Below are 24022 nucleotides of genomic sequence, written 5' to 3'. Positions count from 1 at the left end.
TCGTTTTATTGCTCTTTGAGGTACGAAACTCATATTTTGGTAAAATCGTACAGTAATGAGATAATTATGCCAATCGTTAGTCATTTATAGCATAACCTTATCTCTCTCGCACATTGATGATAATAAAATTTATAAACACCTTTAAAAATTTGTGGGGATTTTGGACGCAAAATCGTCAAAAGACATATAATTTATAATAAATATACAAAGACGATTAAGAAAAAATAATGTAGTTGCTATTAAATGCAAAATAGATCTACACAGAGATAATATATATATATATATATATATATATATATATATATATATATATATTTATATATATATATATATATATATTTATATATTTATATTAATAGAATATTTTAGTTTACGTTTAATTTATAAAATATCGAGCATATTTTTAAAATAAATGATTAAAATAATATATTAATACATATACATAATTAAAGATATATGTGAAAAGCTATAAGAAAAAATATTAAAAGAAATATTTTCATGTCGACATGTAATCAATTAATAATTATCCTAAAACTTATATATCTACGCGTTGAACTTTGTTTAATTATAAAGCATAAACGGAAAATAATTCTAGACTCACGTTATGCTTTTCAAGTTTTGCCCCGAAAATGATATTTTCACACAACGATGATTGTCGTACCAGCTTATCTGTACTAATGACCAGTGGATAAGATAAGATGCATTGTGGTAAGATAACATATGAGGTGTATATGAGAGAAATTAATGTTAACCCTTCGCGATCTCAAATATTTCTCAGAATGATGAGTTTAATTTAACACTTAATAATATAATAATATTATTTGCAAATTGTAATCGTACATGCGAATGTTGGAAAAACTATTCAATTTCTGGAAATTGTCACAAGTCGATTAATGAATTATTGATCGACTATAGAACTACGAAGAATTAAACTAAGCCAAAAACAGAGAAAAGAGAAAAATGAAAAGTGCAAGAAAGGAAAAGGCGATAAAAAAAATAGTGTTTTAAGTGGAAAATAACATTTGTCATGTAATAAGCAAATTGTTCATTCTTCGAATCAAACGTTTCCATTATAATATCTATAATCTATAAGGCAACAAATTGCACTTCCGACAACATTTGCACGTGCTCAGAGATCGGTCACGGATCCAGATAAATTTACGCTTCAGTCTATCGCAGGAATAATTTTGGAATCGCACTCGACGAGTTCTTGTCACTTCTTCACGTGTTCGGTTTGTTATCGTCAGTGTCGTCATCACCGTTCCCTGCCTCGTTTCCAAGTGTTAATCGAATAATATAACTCAAGAGATTAACACTTGGCTTAACTTACTTGATGGAATTTATATTATTTATATTACTTGAAAAAATGGATAATATAAAAATATAATTTGCAAATTGTAATCGTACATGCGAACGTTGAGAAAACTATTTCTGGAGATTGTTCAAATTGACAAAGCACTATGTCGAGCTATGGAACTACTAAAGATTTAAACTAGCAAACAACAAAGAAAAGGGAAAGTGCAAGAAAGGAAAAAGCTGTGTAGCCAAAAAAAGACAGTGTTATAGATTGAAAGTATAACATTTGTCATGTAACAAGCAAATTGAAGCGTCACATACGCAGCTGCGCAAAATAATCTAAAAAAACAATATTTTTTAAAGTCATATATCTTGAAAAATTATTATATATTCAATCATGCGTTTCAATGATTCTAACCGCATCAAAATGCAAAGCAAATATCATTTTAACCTGCAATCTCATTCTAGTCGATTTCAATATTGTTAATTATGCAGAAATATTTCGCGTAACAATATATCCAACAAAATTACACGCGCTTAATTAGAATATATAGCTTAATAGTAATAAATAATTATTTCGAAAATGCATACGAATTATGAACAAGTCTTAATAACAGTCGGCGATCTACTAATGATTGCTCTTTCTTTAACGAAGGTGCATAACAACCGTTTATGAACAACGATCGAATAAAACGATTTTATATGAAGACTGATGATGTGCATAAAGCTTTTATCAATAATATATTTACGAGTATGCTCTAGTATTTAAATAACGCGCGGGAATGAGTTGTTGAAAAGCGATGTATAATTAATATATTATGGTGAAAATAATTCGGTATTCTTGTCAAATCATGTGCTGAAACAATTCAAAATTAAGTACATACTATAAAATCCAAATAATTAATGCGACGATTTTATAAAACCAAGAGTATAATGTGTTTCTTTTTATAAAATCATCGCGGTGACTCTACAAAACAAGAAATATTTCGAAAGACATTACAAATCGCTTATGTTCATCCAATTTATTAGCCAGAGCGTATTCCACATGATCGCCTGGAATTTCATGAAGTAGTCTTCGAATCAAATGCTCTCATCGTAGTATCTATCTATAATCTATAAGGCAACAAATCGTACTTCCAACACATGCACGTGCTCAGAGATCGGTCACGGGTCCAGATAAATTTACGCTATTGTCTAATACGAGGGTAATTTTGGAATCGCTCGCAATCGACGAATTCTTGTCACTTCTAGACGTGTCCGGTCTGTTATCGTCAGTGTCATCGTCGCCATCATTCCCTCCCTCGTTCTGCTCGCCTTCCGACGATAAGGATGACAGCGGTACCTGATTCGTCGGCTCCTTGGCTTGGCCCTCGGGAACGGCACACATGCCGGAAGTCAAGACGTCGCAAATCCTGCTTATGGTTTCCATGGCCGTGGCATCGTTCACCTTTTTATGTAGTATCTCCACCAGCTTCTCCAGTCTGACAAATTACGTTTCGTGTCACGTTACATTCATTCGTGCCCGCTTGAGAACGTGCCGTTTTGCCACCGTTAATGCATCCAAACATTCACTAATGCATCCAAAGACTTGCCCAACAAATTCTTTAGCAGAGAGTAAAGCGAAAGTTTCAGCGGAAAGCCATGCTGCCGGCTAGAAAACAGAAGAAAACGGTGCGATTCGGTGCTTGCCGTCCAGACGAAGCATGCACTAGGAGATTTCTCCGAGGGAGAGAAAAAAAATCAACAGATCGTCAAAAGAGAGAATCATGCAAGCAGGATTGCATTCACGACAGTTTATATTTTGAAAAATTATTTTGGAAAAAAATATTTCTGCGAAAATGTAAATTATTATATTATTCAATGTTACAAAGCATTTTATTAAATCGAATTTAAAAAGCATAAGTGAGAAAAGAAAGCTTACTTTTGGGCAAAAATATATTCGGATTAAACTTTTACAACATTTACTTTAAACATTTACAATCTTTACTTTTTAGAGAATTATATTAAAACCTTCAATAAAATTTCATAAAATTTCTGAATCATGCGAAAAATATGATAACAATTATTTCATTAAATTTTTTAAATTATATATTAATAGGAATAGCATGTAATAGGAATATGCAATGTAACTAAAACATAATGCAACAATACAAGTACAATAACAGGTGTGTAAAAAATATATATGCAACATGTAGTAAAAAAGTACAAATTAAAGCATGCTAGTAAAGCTGATGCATACCACGAATAAATAAACAAACATTTAATTAATACATATATTACATCATAAAATATAAGAATTTACGAAAAAAATGTATTTATTGTGCATATTTGGCATTTTACATACATATGATATATATTTACGCGAATATCTCTACATGAAAGAAACAGATATTCATTATAAAATAACAATATACAACATTTCTATAAGCGTAGCGAATAATGATAATGTATTAAAGTGTCTGCATACTTAAATAGCAACTGGAGTAATTGCCACGTCGATTTATGCAAACCCCTTTGGTCATTAATGCTAATCAATTACTACTCTTTACCTTCCTTTCCATGAAAAGTTCCTTACAATGATAGAAAACACCTCGCTTATGTAAAAAAAAAAATGAAAATACGAATATATAAATCATTAAATTAAAGATTTTTACTTCTGGTTAGCAAGAAGCCGTCTTTCTCCAATTTCCTTTTAAGATGCAACGCTACAGAAACAGTGCTGCGAAATGTCGCGAATATGGCGCAGATGAATTACGTTATTCCAGTAGGAAAGAGTTATATCGTAAGACATCATAAATAACTATATATTGCTCTAAAGTTTAAATCCTTATGTTAACAAGTTATAACAAGTTATATTATAAAAGGAGAACTCGATATTAATCAACTATACACATATATGTAATTCATCGAAAACAAAATTTCTTTTTTAAAAAAGGCCAATTTTTTTTTCTTAACTTACACAAACATTTTCAGCTGATGCATACAATTTATGTATACATGTTCAAAAATACGAATCTCCTTTAGACAGCAGGAATGACGTAATTCCCCCGAAGTGCCGGGGGCACGAGTGTGCGACGAGCGTGTACGAAAAAGCATGCATGACGAGTGAATAATAGACCTACGTGCTATTCGATATGTACATAGTAGTAGCCTCTAGTAAAAAGCCCCTTGAAGCCCCCTTTCGCGGATATTGGCGACGAGCAGCGTGGTGTATATGGCGTTCTTTTTGTCTTTTTACTCGGGGCCCCGCGCGTACGCGCGCAACCTAGATATAGGCGGTGGTGTAGGTGGCACGTGAAGGTGCTGTTTGGGTTCTGGAAGTCAGGGTTCTCGTTGAGCAGAGGTTATTCGGAACGATGGAGCCGCCGTTGATCACTACGACGTCCGGCACGTCGGTGATGGTTCGATCCGTGCGACTGTCATTAGAAAAACAATCGTCCTCGTCCTCGTTCGCCGTGTCGCGATTGCTCTCGGAGGAGCACGGTGAGACCGTGCCGACCGGGTTCTTAGTGTCCTCGCGCAAATCTTTGTCGCCCTCGCTGAACAGCCTCCTCAAGCTTGCCTTCTTTCGTCGGGATTTCTTAAAGCTTCCACGCTGATTGTTAAACTTGCGCAATTTCTGCCAGAAGCTGTGATTATCCGAGTGACTGATGAATTTCTCCGCTTTGCTCGCAGCATCGTTCAGCTTGTCCGGCAAATCGTTCTGTTCCTCGAGGACTTTAGATGATTCGAGATCCTTGGCCTCATCCTTTTCCATTATCGATGACATCTTCATTTCGCGCGATACCAATACCTGATTGCCAGGTTCCAGGCCATCAGTCGATATCAAATGCTTCTTAGTTCTTGGTTCCTCCTCGGTTTTCTCCTCGGTTTTCACTTTACTATCGTTCGTAGTGCCAACGTTGCGCGCTTCCTCCTGATCGAACGGCACAAAGTAATCGTTCAATTCCAACATGGACATAATTTCGCAAATAGCCTTAGTATCGACGAATCCCGAACTCTGGGTTTCCATTTTGTTCCAAAGTCCGATGTCAACCGTATTCGCGGCATCGTCGTTCGTGCAAGTTACAGCGACGGTTTGACGGGACGCCGAAGACATTTCTGACCGCGCGTTCTCGTCCGTCGGCGAGTCCTCGCGGGACACGGGTCCGGAATCCGTCGCGGAATTTTCACATCGATTCGACGCATCGGAGATGAGTCGAAGAGTCACCTCCGCGGAACGGGGACGTGAAGTGGAAGAATCGGAGGAGAATGTGTGCGATGCGGGTGGGATAGCGGGGAGCAGGAAGCAACTGGCAAGAGCGGTACGCACGGGGGTGCTGGTTACACAGGGCGTATCAAAAGTTACAGGCGTGACAGATCTGGATATCGCCAAGTTTACGCACTTTGCCGCGTGATTCTCGGCCAGGGTCCTGGATGCCCGCGCCTCCTGGAGCTCCCGTCGCAGCGCCAAATTCTCCTCCTCGAAGACTGCGATCTCGCGGCCCTCGTTGCTAGTGCGAATAGAATTGATTTTTCTTTCCGTTTCTTTTCTTTATTTTTCGTCAAAAGCGAGCTTAGACGTTGGTTGCAGGAAAACAGGCGAACCGATGCATTGCATAACGTAAAGTACTTTCGAGAATCGCGTTCATCGAGAAATGAAGCGTAAGATGATTGAAATGACATACAGTTAAAAATAGAACGAAAGAAGATCATTGTGACATGAAATGATATCTGGACTGTTCATCCAAAAGTGCCGATTCAAATGCTGATTCCATCATTCGTGACGGCTTTCACTTGCCTTCTATTTTAGCCACGTGACTTTATCGTAGAAAGCGTTGGACTATTCTGAAGCTACTGCCGGACTCCAGATGACAGAGTTTGATCGTGGAGTTCGAGTCTAAGCAACGTTTAATAATCATAAACGGAACTACAGAGACGACATCAAAATATACGCGATTTATTGGGCAACAATGTTCCTTTTTGTCACAAATATACGTGTGAAAAAAAATTGATGCGTGTATCCCTATGCGTAGGGAAGTTATGAGCGGAAAATAGAACTAAAAATAGGAACAAATTGTTGTGACAAATCATGGCCGATTATATCGAAGAAATAATGCATAATTGGAATCAACTTTCCGAGCTTTATCAGATACTCTATCGTATTTTATCGCGCCTTTTCAAATTACATACCGCCAGAGCGGTGTTGGAAAAAAACAAAACAAATACTAGAACCTAAAGTAAGCTTCTAAATATTTACAAATGCTAAAAAGCTTACTTACGTTGCGCTCAGCTTCAACACCGTCATTTCCTCCTCCAGTTTCGCGACACGCTGGTCACTTTCTTCTTTCTCTTTTATAAGCTTTGCCAATTGATTCTGCAACAGAAAAACAGAGAGAAACATTAATCTTCAAGTAAGATAAAAATTAACAGATATTGGTATTACTGGAACTAGAACTACAAACTCACCATCGACCAAAGCCTTGCGAAAAAGCCTTATTGTTAGAAAAAAAATCATAAAACAATATTTATATTCTATTGAAATATCAGATTAAGTAAGTTCACATATATTTGGAGAAATTTTTTAACAAAGCAAATAAGATCTTAGAATCCTTTTGTTTTTATGAAATTGTAATATATTTATTTTATTTTATCACAAACTTTGACTGGACCTTTGACTGGACATTTTTATTTTATACTTGTGTTAAAAAATTGCTATAATAAATATTTGTTCTATAAAAATGTATGAGCAAACGGAGTACGAATTATTCTCGAGGGAATTATTTCAATATTTTCTAAATTATTTCCAAATTTCTCCGTTTTTTACACAAAATTAGCTTAAACTGAATGTAATTGAATTTTTTTCTTATCCGTTTTAACCATTTTATCTCGATGTTTAAAGGTAAACGCAGCACGCTGGAAAATGTATATTAAAAAAAAGAGAGAGAAAGGAGTGAGGCAACCTTGATCGACTCTCACGTGCAGCAAAATTTACATGGACGTGGAGATGGAGGGTCCCGGAGGTTCAATTACGAGATTGCCAATATGCAAGCGACATGGCGGTGGCGGCCATCGCTTCGGCTGATGAGGCTAATGGATGGTTGAAACCTGAGAAGAACGGCAAAGAGGAAAAAGAGGCCAAGGGAGAGGCCCCTGACAGCCACTAAGTGCGCTCCGTCCTTCTCCACCCTTCCCCAATCCCCCTCCCTCCCACTTCCATTCCCGTCCCTTCGGTCCCAGCCCTGTGTTCTCTCTCGCCTCTGCAACACTCTGCCCGCTGCGCGGATGCCCTTATGTGAAACCTAATCACTTTTAGCGCGTCACGGATATTTCGTATTATGTCTACATTGCGTTCTCCGGTATCGGCCGACTTTATCAGCCGTCTCTCTATGGTTCGATCCTCTCCCCTCGTCGCCCCTTGTGCCCATCCTTCACGGAGTCGAGTCGCGCGTGCAGCAAGCCCTAATCGGTTGATGCGTTTCTCAAGAATAGATCGTGGAGCCAATTTTTTTCGAGAAGCATCGAAAAACGCTTGTGATCTCTTTAATTTCAAATGTTTTTTATAAAAAATAAATATAAGGCTCATTAAATGTTTCTTAAATGCTTTTATCCATAGAAAATGTTTAGAGCACTGTTAGAGAATAAAATATGTATAATAATAATATGATACTTATTTTATATTTGCTCGTCTTTGATCGTTTTTTTATTATATTTTTTTAACAATGTGATTGTATATATATTCAAGTATTATATTTTCACATTTAGTTTTATATTCATCACAATGCTGTTAGTAATGATATGTATGATCAAAAATTAAACTCTATAATGCATGATTATAAGTTTGGAGTTGTAACTTGTCAATGCAAGAGAGATACAAATTGTATTGGATAATGCAACATCTTTCCTTCTATGTTGTTAATCAATACGCATATACGAAAGTATGTAATAATAACATATTTACATATTTGTACTAATGTATACTATTCATAACGCGTATCGCAATTTCGTGTCATCAAAACAACATATTATTATTTAATAATGAAAATTAATCAATTTTACGATTATTGTCCATTTTTTAGCAACTGAAAAAATATGGTATAAAAAAACAAAAATAGTTTAATATTAAAATTGTTGAAATTGCTTTTAACTCGGCAAATTATTTTAATTTTTAAAAAAGTTGTATTATACAGAATATTTTTAAAGTATATGAATTTATTTGAATTTAAGATACATAATATAAATTATTCTAATAATATAAGATTATCAAATTGACAATTTTAGTGCTAAATCAATGTAAGATTAATTTAAATAAAATAAATTTTGTAAAGTGTTTTCTATAAATCTCAAGAGCACAAAGGCTACAAATTTGATCTAGCATATTAATTGATATTTTTTAGATCTAATTTTCATACAGATTTCATTAAAATACTTTTTATTTTAAAATGTAATTATATTTAGTTGTTTAAATTTGTTTATTGACTGACTCTCTTTCTCTTTCTCTCTCTCTTTCAATTTCATATTTATTTATTGCTGTCGTGATGACAGAATTCAATTCAGTTGACACACTTGCTACAGATTGATGGCAGAAACAGAGCAAAATCCACGTTCGACAATTTACTAGCAGCCAATAATTTGCTCTCTGAGAAAATTATTAACGAAATAAATGAATAAGTAGAAGTGCATGAACGAGAGGAAGCAAAATCAATTGTATAGGATTTCGCATATATACGGTAGCCGAGAGAGAAGAAGAGAAAGTTGAAAAAAGACCGATAGGTACCACGATCACCTGGCTGTCCTAATCAAATAGAACGTAGGAATGTCTGCGCAAACATTACATCCATGATCGTGACCCGGAAGGAGCGAATGCCGAAAATATTGAACGGAGTGCTCATATTACCGTATCTCAATCGCATAACGACACGAGTGGCACGAGAAAAAAGGGGTCTACTACTTTTGTTTTCTATTCCCATATTCTTCCATATATGAACTTACACACACACACACACACACACACACACGCGCGCGCGCATATATATGTATATATTTTTTTTTAATTTCAGTCTTTCAAAAATTTTTGTTTTGTTCAAAAATTTTAATTGCATTATCGAAGGTTTTGTGCAAGAGTAGATGAAAAACTTCTATAGGATAATTTGTGAACCTGCCAAATCAAAATATTATATATCCATCAAGTCTAGTCTTTGAATATAAAAAACATTTTTTTCGAAATATATAATAAAGTTTTATTAAAATTAAATATATAAGAAGCAATTCTTTTATAAGAAAAGTATGATAAAAGCGTAAAATTAAAAATTTTTGTTTTGTTCAAAATTTTTAATTGCATTATCGAAGGTTTTGTGCAAGAGTAGATGAAAAACTTCTATAGGATAATTTGTGAACCTGCCAAATCAAAATATTATATATCCATCAAGTCTAGTCTTTGAATATAAAAACCATTTTTTTTCGAAATATATAGTAAAGTTTTATTAAAATTAAATATATAAGAAGCAATTCTTTTATAAGAAAAGTATAATAAAAGCGTAAAATTAATAAAATAAATAGTACTGATGAAAATATGTAGTTAAGACTTGATATAGTTTCCAATGATAATGCCTTTGTTTCTAGAATAATATCTTTTTTTATGAAGCACAGGATATAATCTAATAGAGAGAAATAGATCATCATGTTTTACTTGCAAAAAAAACACGAATAAATTTCGAAATGTTCAAAAAGCTCAAATTATAATTTATAGTACAAGGTAAATTGTAATTATGATACTAATAGCTGTATATCCTGATTTTAATATTTCTTCAACAAACTAAAATATTTTGAAGATCACAATCTGATTCACCAATTAAAAAAGAAAAAACGTTTTACCCTACTTTTTTTACTTGTTCCTCCAGGATCCAAAATCGATCCATTGTCTTTTATAAACTAATGATATTAAACATAATGATATTAAAAAATCAGGCTAACAATAATACAATTTGCTCAAGAAAATTAAACCGACAATAATATTTAGTGTTACATAGAGTCTCAAAGACAATCTCAATTAATATTCGAGATAAAATGGTAAATTATTTAACCAATATATAAGATAATTATTAAATACAATAAAAATTTATATATTTTTTTAATTATTTCTTATTTCAACAAGTTATGTATTCATAGATAAAAGTTACAAAATTTGGAAAATCTTAAATAATTATTATAATATTTAAATGTGTTAGAAATAAATATTAAATGTATAAATTAGTACATGAAAAATATATAATAATATATAAAGTATATACAAAAAATGTATTAGTACAAAAAGAATATAAAAAATAAAGTAATAAATTTTATATACATACCTTCAGCTCGTCCACCTCTTTTGTTTGTCGATTACATCTCTGTTCCAACATAGATTTAACTTTTGTAACTAAACTTTCTTCACAATTCCTATTAGCTTCTCTAACTTCACGTATAAGTTCTAAAACAAATAAAACAATTATCCATTAATGTAACTATAGCTCTATATAAAATTGTATGAAACAAATAACACAAAAATTATGAATGTTTTAGAATGATATTTTAGAATTATTCCCTTTACCTGATAACATTCCAGGTTGATAATCCGCAGGAGTACTATGTTTACACTGTGCCAATTTTGCTTTTACATTCTCTAAATTCGACTTAGTTTCACTAAGCTCTTTAAACAATTGGCCATTACACTTTTTTAACTCTGTCATCTGCAATATAATATTTTAAAGAGATATATTAATAAATATAAATAATAAAATACATTTTGTGTCTAAAGTACTAAGAAAGGTCACTTCAAACAATCATAATAATAGAATATGTTTAATCTAATGCACTTATTAATTATATTTATGTTTAATCTAATATACTTCCAAATAAAACTTAAATAAGTATACAAACCTGTTCAATAAGCGACAGGACAAGTTTATTGCTACGGCTAATTGTTGTAATGGAACTTCCACTCTCGACACTTGACTCAGAATCATCACTGTCCATGCAGCCAGAGTTCCCAGCAGGGCCCAGTCCAGGATCAGAGTATCTTCTATGCTCCGAGTTAAGCTCGTCGCCGTTCACTCCGCTGTCTTTGTTGGCGGTAGGCGGTAGACTGGCAAAATCTCCATTTTGAAGAGCGATATGTACAGCAGGTTCCACAGCTCCGTTCTCTTGTGGACTTCCGTAACCATTAACATTACTGTTAGCATTGTTAGGACGAACGTTCGCCAGATGCTTGTTATAGTGATGCCTGTGTCTACTGTGGACAGTTCTGACATTTGGCACCGGCATCGGCTGGTACATCCTGTACATCGTTGGCAGTGAGACTGGCTGCATAGTGTACGTCATCGGCATCGGCGAGTAACCACAGACGCTCGGATCCGACATCGCGGTAAACAGACGTTGCCCGTTACCCGGCACGCTCTGCGGCTGCACGTCCGTCGGCTGCCACAGCATCTGCGGCGAGTACTCAACACCGGCCACTAGGCCACCGTCCTGGTTGCCGCTCGGCGGAACCATGTTCGACCATGTGTCGTCCAGTACCGTCTCCAACGGATTGGTCCTACGGCCGGATCGTCTCTTGTGCTTCCTCGAGTGACTCGGCGGCGTCTGATGCGGCGGTCTCGACGGGTTCATTGGCAACCTGCACGTCAGCCGTCTTGTTGTTTACAACCAAAACATAACCCCTCGAGCGAACGAACAGAGAAAAAAAAGCGTGACTCACCTCTGCTCCATCCCGGCGGGCGACTCGATCCGCATCAAGAGGATCTGACTCCTCGCCTCAAGACGGGAACGTTAGGCGGGTTAACGATCTCACGATCCAGTTCTCAGCTGTAACGGCACGCCGAGGTCGCCGAGATGCACTACCTCCAGCGCGATGTGACAAGTCGGACAGTCGGAGCAACCTTCACGCTACCTTCGACGACGAGATTTTATTCGAGCTTATCGACGCTCATCGTCGATGCGTCGGCGGCGACGATAACGCGCCATGAACGCGAAAAAGAAAAGAAAACAATTTCGCCCGCTTTGTCCAGCTAAGGTCGTCTATCATCCGCGTTGTTCGCGTGTGCCACGGTGACGACAGGTGACAATTTCACACGCGAGAAACTGCAAATTACATAGGTGACCGCGAATCGATAATAACGATTATCGAACTCTCGCAGTACCTCTGGTCGATAACGCGACAACCGTCAGCTGCGAGCTGATATCCTCCGTCGCATGGCTGCGACACATAACCTCAAAGTGAGACATGGCAGCTGCCGAAAAACTGACGGAAAATGGGAAAAACAAGCCGGTTTTTTGCGAGCTAACCATTAGCGACTTGGAGTCGGAGATTACGGAGATCGAAAGTCTTTGCATGGAGTGCGGCAAGAACGTGAGCTAACTTTACGTTAATATTAAACCTAGAAACGGTCACTATTAGAAATACACATTCTCTGAATATTTATTTTACATTTATTCATTTATTTATTTGTTTTATATATAAATTTATTAAATTGTTATATAAATATGTATGATTTATTCCTGCAAGGGGATTACCCGATTGCTGTTGACGAAAATCCCACACTACAAGGATGTGGTGCTCATGTCCTTCGAGTGCGAGCACTGTGGCTATCAGAACAACGAGATACAGAGCGGTGGGAAGATAGCGGATAAGGGTATCAAGATAACTCTGCGAGTGGCAACGTCGCAGGATCTAAATCGCCAAGTAGTCAAATCTGATTACACCAGCGTTCACATACCCCACTTAGATTTCGAGATTCCTTCACAGTCCCAAAAGGGAGAGATTACGACTGTGGAAGGGATAATCGACAGGAGCATCAGCGCGTTGGAGCAAGATCAGTCTAGGCGTCGAGAAGAATTCCCGGATACCGCAGCTGAAATAGATCTGTTTATCAGTAAATTACATGCATTGAAGATATTGGATGAACCATTTACTATTGTCTTTCAGGATGTTTCAGGAAACACACATGTGGAGAATCCAAAAGCACCTATCAAAGATAGCCAGTGCGCTATAACATATTTCAAACGAACGGAAGAACAGAATCACATGTTAGGGATTTATTCTGACAATGAAGATGTTTTGCTTAAACCCGTACAGGCAGAAGAGTATCCTTTGGAACAAATTGAAGGCGAAGTTTTGTCCTTTCCTACCAATTGTCCAGATTGCAACAGTCCTTGCGAGACTAATATGAAACTGACAAGTATCCTTTAATTACACATAATCAGATTATATTTTTTAATAATTTTGAATAATATTTATAATATTGTTAATATTTGTAATTTTATTATAATATTAACAATATTTTTTTAAGTAAAATATTAAAAACACATCAAAACTAGGATAAAAAATTAATCTTAATATATTACAACTAACAGAGTGCTGATATTTAGTTGTGTGATTTTATTCACCTTTTAATTGGTTATGCTTTCATCAGTCTATTTTTTAATTATCTATTTAATATATTATGTTATTAAAATAAATATTTTATGATTTATTGCTAAATAGTAATTAGAAATATTTTTATATAATTATAAAAATATTACATACGAATTTTTTTCCTTAATAAAATATTAAGACATACCACACTTTAAAGAGGTTGTTATAATGGCAACACTATGTGAATCTTGTGGTCACAGAACTAACGAGGTGAAAAGTGGCGGTGGAATCGAATCTCAAGGAGTTAAAATTGAAGTGACGGTAACAGGCAGAGAAGATTTCAGTCGAGATCTGCTGAAATCTGACACTTGCAACATGGAGATACCTGAGCTGGAGCTGGAAGTCGGTCCAGCTATTTTGGGTGGCCGATTCACGACCGTCGAAGGAATTATATCGGCAATGAAAGAACAGTTGTCTTCCTCTACAGCTTTCACTGGTGACAGTGGTGATTCGGAAACCGTGAACAGGATGAATCGGTTTATTGGACAGTTAGAGGAAATTTTGAATGGTCAAAGAAAAGTGACCTTGGTTTTGAATGATCCAGCTGGAAATAGCTACGTGCAAAGTCTTTCTGACAACGGACCTGACGATAGATTAAAGATCACAAAGTACGACAGGAGCTTCGAGCAAAACGAAGAGCTCGGTCTTAACGACATAAAAGTCGAAAATTATTAGGTGTCACCATAATGGAGAAACAAACATTGTTGCACAAATGTCATCATATGTAAAAATAACTAAAAATAGCTATAATTAACAAAACATTCTAGATCATTGTTTTTGTATCACTTTTATTGTTGAAATAACAAATCGTTGTTTTCGTAACAATTGTATTGTTGAAATACTCTTATCTTGTGAATATAAATTTTATATTTTAATACGCAAATCCGACGTTGAAATAATCTGGTTTTAATAGTCTTTTAATAGTTTAATCTTCGTTTGCGCGTCTAGAAAAGGGGAGAAAATTTTTCGTTAAGTAACTCACTTAAAGTAGCGTAGCTATAAATTTAAAAAATATATTAGAGAACGTATAGTATACACAATCGGTATCGCGTCAAGTTTCCTCAACATAGGTAGCCGCCTTATGACTTGCGCACGCCACGATTCCGCGTCCATGTTCTCGCATAGAGGATTGTTAATGAATAACAATTCTTGAAGATTAGGTATTTCTTGCAGTCGGTTAAATTCCGCCCAATCTTTCACCAAATTGTTGCCCATATATAAGACCTTGAGCGTTTTGAGAGCACTGACACCTTTGATCTTTTCAATCAAGTTATAAGATATCCATAATTCCTCCAAATGATCCCCAACTGCTTCTAACCCCGAGAACGTTTTAATATTGTTTCTGCTCAGAGATAAGATCCTCAGATATTTCAAAGAATTAATACCGCTGATCTTTTCTATTACATTTGTCGATAAAGATAATTTTCTGGGAATATTTTAGAGAAATAATTTAATCTATATAGGATTTTAATAAATGGTTATTTTTAATATGTCAAAGGAAAACGAACTCGACATTGATTAACGCTGCTAAACTGTTATCCATTCTCTCGATTGGAGGCCACTGAAAGGATAAAATTATCTCCTTTTGTTCGCTCGCGACCAGTCCTGTTTTTTCCTCCCATCTTTGAATGGCTTCTTTGCACGTTGTCGCTTTAATCTATATAATTTTAAATTTTACTTATAAGGAGAAATATAGTTATTTAATAAAATTAAATATATAAAAAATCTGGTACCATAATTTCTTCAAGATTAAATCTCTGCAACAATCGTACAAATTAATCCTAACTTTTTAATAAAATTAATTGCTGCGGTTTAAAACGTAGTAGACAACGACTGAATGAGTACTCGTTGTTATTAGTATAGTCTTTCAAATTTATGATTGAATCTAAAGGTGTACTTCACAATTACAAACAATTACTGAGCGCTCATTGAATCGCTGTGTCTTCTAAGCATAATTAATGTATTGACGAATCATCATCAAATAATTTCACACGCATACTTTTGCATATCCAGTTTCTTTATTATAACATGTATTATTTTTCTATGACAACCACAATAACAAACACACCAGACGCATAAAGTTCAAATTTTTCATTACATAATCAATTACGTAATGGTAAAATAATTATATAGATAAATATATATTAGTTATAATTCAGTTTTATAGAAACAAATATATATAGTAATAAGTATATAAATATATATTGTATACATTATTAATAATATTTCAAAAATATTAGATTTGAAATTACATTAGAATTATATTATAAGTAATGTAATTCGAAATACATAGTAACATTTATTATTAATAATGATATAATTATTAATAATTGTACATAATATCGTTTTATCATATCAATTAACGCTAGTCTCTTATTCATTAACCAGGCCATTATGTTCACGTCCTCTTCTTTACTTGTGTCAGTCAAAGTAACTAACGTGAAATTATCCTGCCAAACAATCAAAATTTATTACAATTTTACAATTCTATAATATCAGATTATATCCATTTAATTATATACATTAGCAACTTAAAGATAAAATGCATTAATTAGATGAAATTATCAAAGATGCCAATAAAAACATTTTTTTTAATTTTAATGAGAAAGTAAAATATATTTTGAATTAAATAGATGCAAAGCAAGGTTAAATAAATATTCTTGTACCGATTTTATGTATGATACAATTAAGCGCCTGGGAAATCTTCCAAACAAAGAATTATGAGAACCGTCCGGTCTCGGTGAATCCAATTGCTATTATCAGAGAGGTTCCTCTCTGCTATTACTCGCCAATATTCCGCCATGCAAAACGTACGTACGTCTTCTCATCAGCTTCAAATTGATGAACTCATGCGATTTACATACGATTCCGATATACACTGAACGTGAGGATGAGAAAGCTTTAACGATGTTCCGTGTGTCTACCTTCTATTTCTATAACGTGCATTATATCTACACAGCTAGATACATATAAGACCATGTCTGTAAACAAACACGGCAAGGCTGATAGCCCATGAAATAAGCTCTGCTATTATACTCGGCGAACTTGTAGTAGCTAAGTGCACATATTTCATTATTTCAGTAATGATTCAAGAATAATTAATTGCATCTTTTAATTCATAAAAAAACCGTATAGAAAACAATTCTTTTAAAAGAAGTTTAACTGTTTTTTCTCCCTTTCAGTTTATGGACTGTTGCCGTTCAAATTACCATATGACCAGATTCGAATGGCAAAGAGGCTCGCAGTTTGTAAAACAGCGGATGACTTAACTCAGACGAGCAGACTTTTTTCTAATGAAAATTAAATTAATTGAAAAGAACATTACGGATACATATAAACAAGAGTATCCATGGAAGTATATTTTTGGAAGGGAAGTTTTTCTTTATACTCCAGCAGACAAAAAAACGGCTGATACTTCCGAAAACGTTCAATCTTCAATCTAGTTCAAATTTTGAAAATAGGTTGCTTTTAGAGAAAAAAGACATATGTGAGAATGATTTTTGACGACTCAAAAATTTTTTTCAATGTTGGTCAGTAGAAAATCTCTAATTTTTTATTATTGATGTAGAAAAGATCATTTCAATTCTTGCACAATTACCATTTTTTAAGTTGATTTCCAGAATATATACATAATATGGATCTCGTCCAATTCTTTTCACTTTTTTCTTTATACCGCCACAAATATTGATGTGTGGAAAGTCGCATATCAGCATATGTGGTGCATTAGAACGTGTAAGCGGGGTGCACGGGGAAAGGCTTTATCTACATCCCCGCATTAATATTTATAGCATATCCTATCTCCATGGCGCAGAACAATGTGGAAATAAAATGGATTTAAATATATTATTCTATTAGATTTCTACGCAAGGTGGTTCTTACACTGCCAATTTCTCTTTAAATGAAATATATAATTGGTAAATATTATAGATTTCCTACTTATCGACATAAAAAAAATTTTTAAGTCGTCAAAAATACTTTTTGTTTTTTTCTCTAAAAAAAACTATTTACAAAATTTAAACTAAATTGGAGATTGGACGTTTTTGAAAGTACAGCCATTTGCTTTTGTCTTTAGTTAATTCCTATCGGATCTAAATCACGTCAAATATATAAACCAATCATAATTATATATTTTTTTCTGCTGTAATTCATATCCAATGATGTGGCAGTAGTAAAACGAAAAGAAAGGGAAAGAGAGAGAAAGAAAGCCAGTCCGCTATGTGCCGCTATGCGAGGAACATAATAGACGTAATAATATTAAGGCGAGGAAGAATAGAAAGAAGTTAATCAGCGAGACCGAAAGAGGGAAAGAGAGAGAGAGTGATGGGGGGAACAACTCCGGCCGGCGAATCTCCTCAATCGTCCGAGAGGATGTAGCGTGACTCCGGTTTCTTGACCCGATCCCGTTTTCAAGTTGCTGGCTCGCTCGCTCGTTCGCGCCGCCCGCGTGAACGCGCGCGCGTACGATACCGCCCTCTCTGTTCCACACGAGACTTTGCGTTGCTTTGCGTCTCTGCCTCTAGCGCTAGCTCCGTGGCTCCGCGTTCGGCTCTTCTCGCCACCGACCGGGATTAATCGCGCGCGCGTTGCGCGATCGGAGCTCCCGTGTACGGTTCTCGGTTCTCGACTCTTGCCGACGCGTACGTCGCCGACGACTACGCGACGACGACGACGACGACGACAACGGCAACAACGACAAAGACAAAGACGAAGACGCGTGCTGCTGCTGCTCACTCGGCCGCGCGCCCGGAACGAGCGCAATGGTATTAACACTTTCGCACTTATTCTCGTTCGCACCGACGCTCCCGCTGTCACGCTCGCTCTTTCCTCTTTCTCTCTTCCTCCTTCTCTTTTACCTTCGCAATCTGCTTCGCGCGTTAACGAGCCGCGAGTGCGAAACCGCCGGGAGAATCCTCGACCAGCACTGCCGGCCAACTCACCTTGCTTCTGTTCTAGGAGACGGCGAAGAGCGGCAAGGAGAAGACGAAGAACGGCAAGGACGTCGACGCCGTTGACGAGGTGAGGTTATATTGTCCCTCTCTCTTTCTCGCTTTCTCTCTCTCTCTCTCTCGCCTTCCCTCCATCCCTCCGCGGAATCACTCCTGTCATCGCGGATTATCATGGTTGTCCACGAGCCGGTCCGCGTGCGCGATCTTCGTGCACAGCTCGTTTGGATGCTCCACCGTCCCGGCGTTTGCCTCCGAGAGACGGTGACAGGTCGGCCGCATGGCCGACCCGACATCTTGCATCTCTCACTTGCCTCTTCTCCGCTCGGTTACCATACGAACACATCGCTCACGGTGCTGATGCACCTGCCGATGCATCGGCCACTTCAAGTGGTCTGGATTGACATGACCTTTTTATGGATTTGAAAAGCTGGCGTGTGGTTACAAAGCAGGTCTGTTGCGAGAAAGAAGGTACCCCAAGCGCTCCCCGTTATGACGAAGCTGTCTTTGTAACACTTTGTATGTTGTCAGCATAATAGCATATTTTCTTGCCTCGGAGGCTCGTCGACGCGCGTGTATCACGGTCTACAGCTAAGCTGTTTATGTAATTTGTATTAATATGATTTGTAGCTTCTACGGCTTATTGATTGTGAAAGAATATTTATATAACCCAGTATTAATAGTATGCTGTGTTGTGTTGTAGATAATATCCGAAGGAACGTAAGTTACGAGTCTGGAATGCAACGGTCAGAATACAGGAAGCGAGGGAAAGAGCATTCCTCGAAATTTATTTTCCTTCGCTTTATAAATATAAAATGATTCATGCAAAACGTTCAGATTAAAATAGATGTGAAATCGTACGTATTGAATATCATATACGGCTCAACAAGTATGGTGCCTTAATATACATATTTTTTTCTTAATTATATAACTTCTTTCATGAGAATATAATGCATTGATTAGAATAGGCAGAATGCGTTCATCCTTATAGTTCATTTTTTTCTAATTTTATGTAAAATTTTTCTCTCAGATATCACAGTTGTACCATAACGAGAAGTACTATAACCAGAAATAAAATTATGCTTATATTCAAAGCAATAATAGAAATTGCTAGAAAAAATGAAAAAGCCAAGATATCAAGTAATTGATAAATTTATATAAAAATGGAAATGTAAGAGATAAGTTTCTCACTGAGAGTTCTTTAGATAATATATAAATAACAATTTAAAAAGATGAACGTATATTTACAGTAAAAATTGTGGAATATATGAGAAGTATTAGATTTTTAATATTATTAATTAATCCTGTACTGAATTAATTTATTATTTCCTTTTACTTTGGTTAAATACAGTAAATTGCAAAAGAGAAATGATCCTGATATTTGTCAAAGAATAATTAGCGAGAGACTGACTATACTTTGTTAAATCCATCTTTGTATATTATAAATTCTATCTATATTTTTTGTTCAATAACGATAGAATTTTTATCGTTGTACTCTCTTCATAATGTCTTAGCATCAAGCGGTAAATATATTTTTAGCAGCTATCAAAGCTAGAAATGTATTGTGTTTGCGAGGCATTTATTGCTTATATTGATATTCTTCAATAAGCGATCTAACCGCGAACATTATTAGTCGAGCAGTCAGATAACAAAAAATTAACGTGTCAGGGTGTTGAAACAATTTCGAGCTAGATGGCGCACCTGTGACACCAACCAAGACCAAAGGTGGAGAATTATCGATGCACTATCGATTATTATCGACAGATAATTATCGGAAATTATCGATAATATTTTTACAACTATCAATAGTTTTCGATAGTTTGTTTTATTTTTTATGGCACTACTTATAAATACGAATTTTAATACGTGTTTTTTTATAACTGTTCAATAAGGTAGAGCACAAAATGTGATTGGTTCCAACATTTGGATCCAACCATCTTATTTACTATTTAAATCATTGAAATGAAGGAAGACAGGCCAGTGCCTCTTTCAATCTTCCTTCATTTTAATGATTCAGATGGTTAGTGAACCATTGCAGTGATACTTTTATTAAATTATTTTTAAATATAATCCCAAATTTTTATTATAATTATTTACATCTTTAAAAACGTTCTTTTTAATTTTATTAATTTGCTTAAAACAAATTTATATTCAAACTTCTACATTTTTAACCTTTAAACTTTCAGCAAAGCCACTCTTGTGGCTTTGAACAAAGTTTGAAATTTTGCATAATGCATATGTCATTTAATATAGATAAATTTGGGGGGAAAAAACATTAATTTAATTTAAAAAATGACAACGAAAGTTTAATTTTTCATATATAATTAACTTGAACGATTTTTTAAACACGTTATATAATATAAATATAAAATATAAGTTTTATAAATACTTTTTATAACTATTGAAAAATAATCGATAATTATTAATAATTAGACATCAAACTATTGGTAATGGTAATGACTATCCTCCACCTCTACTAGAGACGCTATAATCAGAGATTGGCCACGACGATTTTAACAAAATTCTGCGAAAAGAGAGGAAGATACACGACTAATTCTTTCTTGTTTTCTTTCTCTTCTATCTTTCTTATCTATTTTTCTTATTTCTTTTTCTGTTTTTTTACTCGGGAGTTGCCAAGAAATGGCAAATTAATCAAAAGTAGCTTTCTTGTGGAGTGTATCTGATTATGAATGTTTTTAACTCTATTAGGATTGGTAACTAAATGGGAGATGGATAATGTTGAGAGAATTTTTCACATCTCGAAAACTTCAACAATAATAATTGAATTAAAATGTTAAACATAAAGATGAAACTTCAATAATAATTTACTAACTCTAATAATTGCTATTTTTATAGTATTTAATATTAACCAACAAAATTTATAATCCGTGATCTAAAATAATTTAATTAGTGATTTTCAGTCAATTTACAACAAATTTTTTAATAAAATCTATTTATCTCAATTCTCTCAATTTTTTTCTTCACGTGTTAAATTACAAAAAATTAATTATTTTACCTGAATTAATAAAATATTGTACATATTTTTTGATAAATTACCCGTCCATTAAATTAAACGGAATTATATTAAAGTCACTTTAAGAGCACTTGGATATATTAATGAAAGCAAATGTTAATGAATTAAATATAAACGAAGATTCAATTTTAGAATACAGAGCTGGTTGTTTTATTTTCAAATAAATTATATGATAAATTATTTAATGGATAAACGGATTCATTATATGCTGTGTGTTGACATAGACTTTTTATCCATTAAATGATTTATTATTACATAGTACATTTATCCAAAAACGAACAATTGGCTCATAATTTAATAACAAAATTTAGTAATATTAAACTCACAAATTATTGATATAGGGATTAATTCTAAAAACTAACCTACTTTTTGAATTTATTTTTTAAAAAACATGTAACATTGTTGTGACTTTATTCCTCTCTACTCGTTGTATAATATTACAAATAAAAACGCTATATAATACTACAAAAAGTACACCCGCTCATACAAGCATATTAATACAAATAGATAGTACAATAAAAAACGGTGGCAACAACAATTAGGCATTAATTATTTTCTTATGGCAATTTAATAAACATTAGTTTATTTAATTAATGAAATAGTTATACTTTTTTACCGCGGTAATATACAATATTTTATGTCAAAATTTTAACATTTTATCTGCTATGAAAAGTGCAATCTTAATTTTGTGCAATCTTAAATGTGTATGTATAAATTTAAATATAATCAAATCATCTTTTAACAATAGCACATGTTTACATGATTTTTTAAACTATAACTTAATACTGTAAAAATTGTATTTTTAAATCGTTGAATGTTTTCTTTACAAATTAGCATCTAGATTTTTAAATAAATTTATCTTACATAATAATGATAGAATAATAATAATTATTATATATGTTACATAAATGACTTTATCCAAAATCATAAAATTTTTTAATTAATTAAATTATGTTCTTTCTCCATGAAAATTGCTCTGAAAGAAACTGTTTCACATAATTCATTTGTATTTCCATTAAATAACATTAAATTTTACCTTCAATCGTGCATTAATTTTAGTTTCGTATCTCATCGATATAGAATCGATATCGCATGTTAATTTTGCACGTAATGATAACGTGGCATTACGTAAATGTTTATTTGTATTGTTAACATATGCTGTTTCGCCTCGCTCGTTCGGTCGACTATGAAGATCCTGAGCAAATCGCGTTCTTTTGCTTTATTTTTACGATACGTTATTTGACTTACGACGTTTACGTCATTATTTATTTGCCAAAATAATATAACGTTTGTCACCGGATCGATCACAGAAATAGGTATAAACCAATTCCGACGAAACCGACGAATTTATTTCCATAAAAATTTTATATAATTATAGAATCGTCTCCCGATATACATCATCTACCGACTGTTTCTTCCCCCTTTTGCTTTCCCCGCCGATGATTATACACAGGCATCAATAGCACGAAACACGCATTGATTCGATGCCAAATATTAACACGTACACACGTGAACACACAGTCATCGTGGATACTCGCGTCGTCCGACGCCGTATTCGCTTTCCACGTGATCGTGTCGAACTTTCAATCATTTCAATTCGTCGCGCAGGCCGATGTGTCCGAAAAAATTGAAGTTAAGGGCTCGCATGTATTGGTTCTTCTTGAGAGAGGGATTTTGCCAACGGCGAGTTTGGCTATCGGTACGTATAAGTATACGCGCGCGTATATCTTTTTTTTTCATTGTTGCCAGCGTTGGCCGAGACACCTGACAAGATACGCCGACGATTGTCGCGCACATGACGCGACATATTTCAAAAATAAGTGTCGCCAGAAAAATTACACACGACAGACGGAGTCCGGCGCGGCGCACGGCGTGGCAGCGAGAGATGCGCTAGAGTGGAAATCGCATTTGTACGTTCGCTCGAAGTGTTGCAATTTGCGCCGCGCATTAGCACAAACACCTTGTATATTAATACGTACATATTGGACCGAGATACGTGTGTACACGCGCGCGACTGCCGTGTTTCGTTGACTGGCGCTTTTACGCGGCAATTTTACGGCCAGGACGAACCTTACCAAAATTGTCCGTGCGACCAAATTAACGGCAACGATATAGCACGGCGCAATAATAAAACGTCAATGAATATAAATTTTTAAAAAATATATAAGTAGTTATGAATAAAATATTAATAAGTAAAATATAAACGTAGACGGCGATAATAACGTAAACTTCAACAAGGAAAGTAACTACGTGATTATGTAATTTAGTATTGTGAGCTTTTATTCGCGTCATTACAAGGTGTCTTTAATGCTAATGGCA

General features: G+C 34.7%; 5 protein-coding genes and 2 long non-coding RNA genes across 8 annotated transcripts in view; 3 read left to right on the top strand and 4 right to left on the bottom strand.

The window, feature by feature from the left end:
- LOC105837048 overlaps positions 1-8610 on the top strand; it is an 83795-nt gene extending 75185 nt beyond the window's left edge. Inside the window, exon 4 of the long non-coding RNA XR_004962537.1 lies at positions 7178-8610. This is a non-coding gene — a long non-coding RNA (uncharacterized LOC105837048). The remainder of the gene's footprint in view (positions 1-7177) is intronic.
- Positions 494-4527, bottom strand: LOC114255466. The gene is made up of 2 exons (XM_028194192.2): positions 4419-4527; positions 494-2777 (listed from the first exon to the last, which is right to left on the bottom strand). Exons 1-2 carry the CDS (start codon positions 4436-4438, stop codon positions 2450-2452), a joined length of 348 nt encoding a protein of 115 aa, XP_028049993.1. The 5' UTR covers positions 4439-4527; the 3' UTR covers positions 494-2449.
- LOC105837046 lies at positions 3594-12376 on the bottom strand. Its single transcript, XM_012681515.3, has 6 exons — positions 12011-12376; positions 11194-11929; positions 10865-11003; positions 10626-10744; positions 6558-6652; positions 3594-5789 (listed from the first exon to the last, which is right to left on the bottom strand). Exons 1-6 carry the CDS (start codon positions 12043-12045, stop codon positions 4562-4564), a joined length of 2352 nt encoding a protein of 783 aa, XP_012536969.1. The 5' UTR covers positions 12046-12376; the 3' UTR covers positions 3594-4561.
- Positions 12377-12475: 99 nt separating this feature from the next.
- LOC105837047 (zinc finger protein ZPR1) lies at positions 12476-14548 on the top strand. Its single transcript, XM_012681516.3, has 3 exons — positions 12476-12661; positions 12818-13490; positions 13866-14548. The coding sequence occupies exons 1-3, from the start codon at positions 12536-12538 to the stop codon at positions 14399-14401; spliced, it is 1335 nt and encodes a 444-aa protein (XP_012536970.1). The 5' UTR covers positions 12476-12535; the 3' UTR covers positions 14402-14548.
- On the bottom strand, positions 14470-15803 carry LOC105837044 (dynein light chain 1, axonemal). Its single transcript, XM_028194520.2, is given in 3 exon segments — positions 14470-15181; positions 15183-15383; positions 15795-15803. Coding segments are annotated over 3 exon segments (669 nt in total). The 3' UTR covers positions 14470-14722.
- Positions 15804-15961: 158 nt separating this feature from the next.
- Positions 15962-19366, bottom strand: LOC114255189. The gene is made up of 3 exons (XR_003626482.2): positions 18664-19366; positions 16393-16557; positions 15962-16176 (listed from the first exon to the last, which is right to left on the bottom strand). It is a non-coding gene; the product is annotated as an uncharacterized LOC114255189 (long non-coding RNA).
- LOC105832759 (serine/threonine-protein phosphatase 2A 56 kDa regulatory subunit gamma isoform) overlaps positions 18279-24022 on the top strand; it is a 37579-nt gene continuing 31835 nt past the window's right edge. For both annotated transcript variants that reach the window (XM_036284144.1, XM_028194734.2), the window contains exons 1-2: positions 18279-18486; positions 18680-18742. In XM_036284144.1, the coding sequence (XP_036140037.1) occupies positions 18484-18486; positions 18680-18742 (66 nt within the window). In that variant the 5' untranslated portion in view covers positions 18279-18483. The remainder of the gene's footprint in view (positions 18487-18679; positions 18743-24022) is intronic.

This window comes from Monomorium pharaonis, chromosome 3 (genome assembly GCF_013373865.1).
Source record: "Monomorium pharaonis isolate MP-MQ-018 chromosome 3, ASM1337386v2, whole genome shotgun sequence".
NCBI lineage: Eukaryota > Metazoa > Arthropoda > Insecta > Hymenoptera > Formicidae > Monomorium > Monomorium pharaonis.
The sequence above is the reverse complement of the archived record's forward strand: the minus strand, read 5'-3'. Positions and strand labels throughout refer to the sequence as shown.